This window comes from Lactuca sativa, chromosome 2 (assembly GCF_002870075.4).
Source record: "Lactuca sativa cultivar Salinas chromosome 2, Lsat_Salinas_v11, whole genome shotgun sequence".
NCBI lineage: Eukaryota > Viridiplantae > Streptophyta > Magnoliopsida > Asterales > Asteraceae > Lactuca > Lactuca sativa.
The window spans coordinates 178,334,143-178,342,169 of record NC_056624.2 but is presented as its reverse complement, the minus strand read 5'-3'; the positions used below and the strand labels follow the sequence as shown (position 1 = coordinate 178,342,169).

The following is an 8,027-nucleotide window of genomic DNA, read 5'->3' as shown; positions in this document are numbered from 1 at the left end:
TTATATATACGAGAACAACCAATGGGTTGGTGGGTAGTAGTGGTGATAGGGGTTATGTTGGGCGGCTCGGTGGTTGTGGTGTTGATGAGTGGGTGATGACGGGTGGTGGTGTATGTGGTGGTGACGTGTGGTGATGTTTAGTGGAGGATGGTGGTGGTGGTAGGTAATGGGTGGTGATGATGTTGGTGGAAAGTGGTGGTAGTTGGTGGTGGCGGATGGTGGGTGGTGGTGGGATAATGGTGATAGGTGATGGAGACAGGTGGAGGTGATGAGTGGTGGTAGTCGGTGGTGAGATGGTGGTGACATGTGGTTTTGATGGGTGATGCACGAGATGGTGGTGGTGATAGGTAGGGGAAGCGGGTAGTAGTGATGGTGGTTGCAGGTGGTGGTTGGTGATGATTGGGGGTAGTGGTGGGTGGTAGTTCCAAGTGGTTGAGGGTGATGGCTGGTTGTGGTGGTGGATGATTGTGATGATGGTAGGGTTGACGGAGGTGGGTGGTTGTGATGGTGGTTGGTGGTGATTGGTTGTAGTGGTGGGTGGTGGTTACGGGTGGTGGTTGGTTGTGATGGATGATGGTGGAGGTGGCGGTAATAGGTGATAAAGGTGGGTAGTGGTGATGGGTGGTGGTTAGTGGTGGGGGTAATGGGTGGGATGGTCGTGGAGGTGGGTGGTGGTGGTGGTGATGAGTGATGGGTGGTGGATGGTGGTTGGTATATGGTGGTGGTGGGTGGATGGTGGTGTTGTGTCGTAGGTGGTGGAGATAGGTGGTTAGTGGTGGCGAGTGGTAGGAGGTGGTGGTGGGTGGTGTTGGTTGGATGGTGAGTGGTGTTGGTTAGTGACTTTTTAATTGTTTTTTATTTATATAAATATATTTATTCACATCTACTTTTTTATTTAATTACAAAAATGCCGCCTTGCAAATTATACAATTTTTTCTCGAATGTTCTTACAATAAGAAATGATCTCGGTTGGACGCTCCCCTGGTTAGGTTCATGTGAGACCATTATATTTTGTGAGAAATGGAGACACAATCTTAGCCATTCATTTTGGAGAAAACAAAAAATATTTTTAAAATGCAAAATAAATGAAATTTTTTGATTTTTTTAAATATTATTTTCGTCATTTATTTTATCCACAAAAGAATTACCGTTTTTTTTTTCAAAATATATATGAAATATTCTAATAGATTATTATACTGCAAATATTCAAATCGAATTTTTAGAATTTTATAATAGTCTACTAGAATATTAAACTATAAATATTCAAAAAGTTCTAATAGAATATTAGAAAATTCTAACAAATTTGACAATTCTAGTAGAATAATTCTAGAATATTTTAACATAACTATCAACTTTAGTAGAATATTAGAATATTGTAACATTTTAAAAATTCAATTTGATTATTTGTAGTGTAATATTTTGTTAGAATATTTCACTTATATTTTGAAAAAAACGGTAACTTTTTCTTTAATATTTATTTATTTTTTATTTATTTAAATGTTTTTTTGGATATATTAAATAATGAAAATAATATTAAAAAAAGAACTTTTTGATTTTTCTTTATAATTATTTATTTATTTTTATGATTTCCAAGATAAGTTGCTTGGATCGTGTCGTCATGTCTCACAATATTAAAATGGTCTCAAATGAATCTCTCTCTCTCTCTCTCTCTCTATGTGTGTGTGTGTGTGTGTGTGTGTATATATATATATATATATATATATATATATATATATATATATATATATATATATATAATCAAGATCATGTGAAGACTCGTGAGAACACCTTAAAAAAATCGAAACAAATTTAAAAAAAATACAAATTATAAAATCGAACATAATACTATATTGGAGAGAAAAATAATTGCAAAAAAATATAGATTATTAAAATTAAATCATCGATCAATTTTATGATCTATGATTCAATTTTAACGATCCATAATTTTTTTTGTCTCAAATATAATACTATGCTCGATTTTAATATTTGTATTTTTTTCAATTTTTTAAGATGACTTTACAAGTCATCACCGAAAAACGAACACTCACCGGAACCGGACCATTTATAGATGTGAATTTTTTTTATTAGATGTCTTTAAGACTTTGTGTTAATTTTTTTTCTTAATTTTTTAAGGTGTTTTTAATTTTAATTATTTTAAGGTGTCTTTAAGACTTGGTGTTAATTTTTTATTAGATGTGAATTGAAGAACAAATTCTCTTTTCTATCTTATGAAGAACACAAGGAATAAAAAAAAGAGCGGAGCTTTTTTTGATTTTTATTGGTGTATTGATTAAGACGCTATTAGCAAATAATGGTGATAATTGTATTCGATTTGACAATGGAAACTCACGTTTGGCATGGCCCACTGACGAATTGAGCCGTTGGAGATGATGGCACTTTTTGCCGTGGTTCAACACAAATGATTGTGACATTGTCTTAAATAAAATAAATAATAGCTTGAATTATTAAGTTTCTTCCATAAATTTTTCTAAATTTAAGAAAATTTCTTATATGCTGGGTGTATGGGATTGGACATTGTGAAATGTCTAAAATGACGTGGAATAAAGGGAAAATGACCTTTGAGGGTAATAAAGTGTTCGATAAGTACTCATTTGGTCTCTTATCTTTTTTTATTATTATATCATTGAACTTAATAATTCTGTTCACCAAAACCCTCGATACCGGTTGTTGTAGGTTAGTGCTTATGTGGATATTACGTGGCATAAACTGGGCTTATTAATTGCAAAGCTGCAATACTGCATCATTCTTGCCCTAGATCGACATGGATGCTTCGTCTTCTTCTTTTATTTCTTCCAAACGAAATGCTGAATTTCAACCTGAAAATCCTTGTTACTGTGGGTTACCATCTCGTGTACGAACTTCACGAACTAAAGACAATCCAGGAAAAAAATTCAGATTGTTCCCTAACTCCATGGTAAATTAAATGTTTTTTTTACTTTTCGTTTAATCTTCTTTCTTTAATTAATTTGTTACTTTTTTCAAGAATGAAGGACTAAAATGCAAGTTCTGGGAATGGTTGGAGCCTGAAACCCCTGAAAACGAAGTCAGTTCTGGGAAGGACAAAAAAGAACTATGCAATTTAACCCTTAAAGTTTCTATATTGCAAAACGAGATCAGCATATGTAAGATGAAGATGGAACAAGAAAATTTGGTTGTTAGACAAGAGTTTGAAAAACTCAAATGGAAGCTATTTACTCGTAAAGTTGTGATGATTGTGTTGTTTCTGTTGTTTGTGTTTAAGAAGTAGTTAGTTTTACCTGTATTCAAAGACTAAATGTAACCCTTAATGTTGTAATTTGTTTGATGTATTAAGACTAAATCTTTTTTTTTTTTTTTTTATTAATGATAGTTTAATGTTTTGAGTGGTTTCAAAGAAGTATTAATGTGCTTAACAGGTTAGTGAATTGGATATGATGCAGGGGTAAAATGGTCCAGATTAAATTTGGCAGTAATCAATTGTTAATGTCTTGATGTGATCCAAGGGTAAAATGGTCCACATTAACCACATTGGATACATCAAACATTTCTTAATGTATTAAGACTAAATTTTTTGATTAATGATAATTTGATGTTTTGAGTGGTTTCAAAGAAGTATTAATGTGTTTAACAGGTTATTGAATTGGACATGATGCAGGGGTAAAATGGTCCACATTAAGTTTGGCAGTAATCAATTGTTACTGTCTTGATGTGATCCAAGGGTAAAATGGTCCAGATTAAGTTTGACACTAATCAATTGTTAATGTCTTGATGGGTATATTTTTAAATTACCCCAACTTTGTCCCTCTAGCAGCATTCTATACATCCTCTCCATTGCATAAATCTGAATCTCTTCCAACATGGTGAGGAGTGATCTCTTCCTAGCAAGATCAATAACAAAGTTGAAACTTTCTGATATGCCATTCTCATAAGCATCACAAGCCTTGTCCACTTCAAAGAATGCCCTGCACCAACTTTTAGGGTCCCTTTCCATGAGGTGTTCATAAGCTAAAGGGTCAATTTTTTCATAGAATTCATTTCTGCCTCAAATTTAGGTCGAGCAGTACTAGCAACAGTTGCCCAAAACAACTTCCTATATTGTTCACCTTTGAATCTTTTCTTGAAGTTAGCATAGATGTGCCTAGCACATTGTCTATGTGTAACGCCCGTAGATCCGGGCTAGTCAATTTAGAGACGATAAGCATCAAAAATGACTTTTTGATGGAAGATTATTTAGAAGGACTAATCTTAACTAAGTTTTAGTATATGTTACAAGGATTCCGTGCATATAAAGAACGCCGAAATATGAGTTATAACGAAGAAGTTATGACCTGTCGAAGTTTCGCGACAGAACCGGCACGACACAGCGCGAGGTAAATAGTGAATTTACGTTAGAGCGATATCTGGCCTTAGCGATCTAAATGAAAGTCGTAGAATACATTAAACCAAGAGCGTGCATAAAAAGAACGTTTAAATCTGACTTCGTATAAAGAAGTTATGATTTTTCGAAGTTTTAGCATTAGCAGTATACAGCCCGAAACTCGAGATTAAGGTTGAGTGATATTTAGCCAAAACTTTCTAAATGAGAATTGAAGATCTCATCAATAGTAGTCCAACAATAAAAAGACAGACAAAAACGGAGTTCAGATGAAGGAGTTATGAATTTCGAACGGAGTTTTCCTGTCCCGGCCTACTAAAAATAATATATTAATAATATATTAAAATTAAAGTCAAAATTAGCCAACGGAGTCTAAACGAGAGTTGTAGATCATAATCTCACCTTCGTGTCGATATAAAGAACGTCGAAACGGAGTTCGTATGCGAAAGTTATGAATTTTTGAAATTCGGGCGCGAAACCCCAAAACTGTCAGGGTTCACGACGTGAAAACAGTCTTCACGATGTGAACTGACTTCTGACGCCTTCTGGAGCCTCTAGAGCAAGTGGATGAGTGACGAACGTAGTGACCTACTGTTCTCACGACGTGAACACTTAAAACTCACGACGTGAGTGCATAAATTTCACCCTATAAATAGAAATCAAGGGTCAGCCGATTTTGGTTGCTCCGACTCTTCTCTCTCACTCCCGATACTCTCTCTAAGCCCTATTTTAACCCCCCGAAGCCCTGATATCATCTCGATACCCGAAGCGAGTCCCGAAGCCCCAAAGATCCTGAGGAGAAAAAAGTTTCTGAGCCGAAGCTCTGCGTGCGAGAAGCCAGGTATTTGAAGATATTCTAGTTTCACCGAAGAGCTACTACTCTTAGAGCCGTAGTGATGTCCGATCATCTTCTGATCAAGTGAGTGTGTGGTTACTTTCTTCTAATACATAAATGTAAAGTATTAACTATGAAATACGTGCTATGTGTTATATATTATTTGTCTATTTGAGATGAGCTTGGAATTGATGTTTTTATACAGGTGTTAAATGATTTAAACTGTGTTTGTCTTTATATCTACAAAAATGTTGGGTAGAACATGGATAGATGGAACAGTTGGTGACGATGCGACTTCGTACCTATTGAGTAAAACCTTGGTGACGATGCGACTTCGTACCTATTGAGTAAGCCTTGGTGATGATGCGACTTCGTGCCTATTGAGTAAACCCAGGCGACTATGTGACTTAGTGCCTATCGAGTAAACCTTGGCGACGATGTGACTTAGTGCCTATTGATAAACCTTGGTGACGATGTGACTTCGTGCCTATTGTATAAATCTTGGCGACTATGGAGTTAGCGCTTGTTGAGTAAACCTTGGTGAATATGAAATTAGCGTCTGATAGCTAGGGATTTAGCATCTGATAGCTAAATTTTGGCAGGAATGGACTTCGTGCCAATTCCTTAGGTAAATCCTTAGGAATGAATGAATTAAGGATAATTGGTTCTTAGGGTAAAACCTTAAGAAATAAAGGAGATAATGGGGATGGGTATTTGGGTTGATTGTTTGATGATTGAATAATAAATGTATTATTGTGGGTTGAAAACCCTATATTCTCACCAGGCTCCCAAGCCTGACCCACTCAGTTTTCTTTGTATCACAAGTATCAATACGAAGACATATTTCACTGAGAGATTAAAGGAGATGTAAATCATTAGTGTAAATAAATGTAAGTTCTGTTTATGCTTATGTGTCTGTATCGGAACATGACATCCCGAGATTTTGATATATAATGAAAATACTTTCTCTTTGAGAAACGTTTTGATAAATTCTTATCATATTTTGTTTTGGGAACAAATTCTGCAACAATTTTCTTTAAATGATTACTTTGATTTTAAAAACAAAGCATAAACAAATCGGTCTTTTCTGGCCGTGAAATTGGGGATGTCACACTATGCTCTGCTGCTGGAACTCTTTCTTTGACAGCCTCTACCAACCCCTGAAAGAATAGGAAATGGATGACATAACAAAAAACATTGAACTCAAACAAATCATAAAAGAAAATATACCTTGTGTTGGTCTGATATAAGGGTCAATCCATGACCAATTCCCATTTCAATGTCATCCAATAGGAGGTCAAGAAACCACCTCCATGTTTCCTTATTTTCTACTACCACCACAACCCATGCAATAGGGAAGATGTGGTTGTTTGCATCCCTGCCCATAGCTACTAACAGTTGGCCTCTACATATACCCTTTATAAAACAACCATCTACCCTTATTACCCTCCTACATGCTGCAATCCAACCATCCTTCACACCCTTAAAACAAACACACATTTTAGAAAAGTAAGTGGTGGAATCAGGCATGACATTCACATCTATCTTTACTGTTGAACCAGGATTTTTCCTCATTATTTCTTCACCATAACTCCATACTTTACCATAATGTTCTATCAAACTACCCTCTATCTCATCCAAAGCATATCTCATAGCATTTCTACATTGAGTCACACTAACAATCAAGTTAAACTTTATACTCACTTTGGCTTTCATTTTCCTTATGCTCATTTTGGGGTTCTTCAAAAGTTGATTCTTAAAATGCTTTCCAATCCATTTATATGTTACAATGGAACCAAGTTTGAAGACTCTTGAACAGTTATGGTCATCAACTAAGGACTTAATCTGGAAAGACCTTTCACTACTCATCCAGGAAGCCCACAGTCTAAAAGGACAAGATGGGTTCTTGCTATCTTTATAACATCTCACTAATAACCTTTGACTATCATTTTTCTCATAATAAAGATTGTACCGATTCTTCACTGCATAGTTAGTCAAACAAATTTTCAATTCCATAGGGTTAGAGAATCTTATACCTAGAATTGGCACCATTTTGTCCCATTTCTGGTTCTCATTATGGACAGGGTACACTGGTTTGTCATCCCCATTGTTAGTTTCAACCTCATCAGTTTCAAGCTCATCATTTTTATCCTTAGAAATACCTGACACCCGGTGTAAGAATTCATCACCAACAGTCTTGTCAAGAGAAGGAATGTAACCATCTGCTTCATGCTCACATGGAATATCATCAGAAAGTTGTGAATCTTTATCATCATCCACGTATGGCTCAGAATAATGCCCTTCATCATCTTCTAGTACTTCTATATTAGCCCAATCAAGTACAACTTCATTTTCGTGGTCTATATACACATTCATTGTTCGACCAGCTTCATCACTATAACCCGTTTCAATAAACTCATAGTAGTCAGCATCATTCCCAATTCTCCTAATACCCCCTGCCAATGGTTCATTTCTAGTGCAGTAATATACATTATCGCAACTGCCTTCAATCAACTTTGCAACGAACAACTTAAACTCTTTGAGATCCATTGCACCAAAATCAACATCAGAGATTGAAACAACAAAAAAAGGGGGTGAAAGAGTAACAAGTTTGCAACGTGTTCCAGGTCCATGTAATACGACATGTCATCTCTAATTAAATGAGATAACCGGAAAAACAGGTGATAACCGGTATCAAGGGTTTTGGTGAGCATGATTATTAAGTTCAATGGTATAATAAAGACAAAAAAAAGATAAGGGATCAAATGAGTACTTATTGACCACTTTATTACCCTCAAAGGTCATTTTCCCTGGAAT

At 35.6% G+C, this 8,027-nt stretch overlaps 2 protein-coding genes across 2 annotated transcripts; both read right to left on the bottom strand.

Annotated features, from left to right (window-relative positions):
* Nucleotides 1-1,005, bottom strand: LOC111885280 (uncharacterized). Its single transcript, XM_023881545.2, has 2 exons — nucleotides 952-1,005; nucleotides 1-840 (listed from the first exon to the last, which is right to left on the bottom strand). The coding sequence occupies exons 1-2, from the start codon at nucleotides 1,003-1,005 to the stop codon at nucleotides 1-3; spliced, it is 894 nt and encodes a 297-aa protein (XP_023737313.2).
* A 5,417-nt stretch (nucleotides 1,006-6,422) lies between these two features.
* Nucleotides 6,423-7,760, bottom strand: LOC111885281 (uncharacterized). Its single transcript, XM_023881546.1, has one exon. It carries the CDS (start codon nucleotides 7,758-7,760, stop codon nucleotides 6,423-6,425), a length of 1,338 nt encoding a protein of 445 aa, XP_023737314.1.
* Between the last annotated feature and the right edge of the window lie 267 nt (nucleotides 7,761-8,027).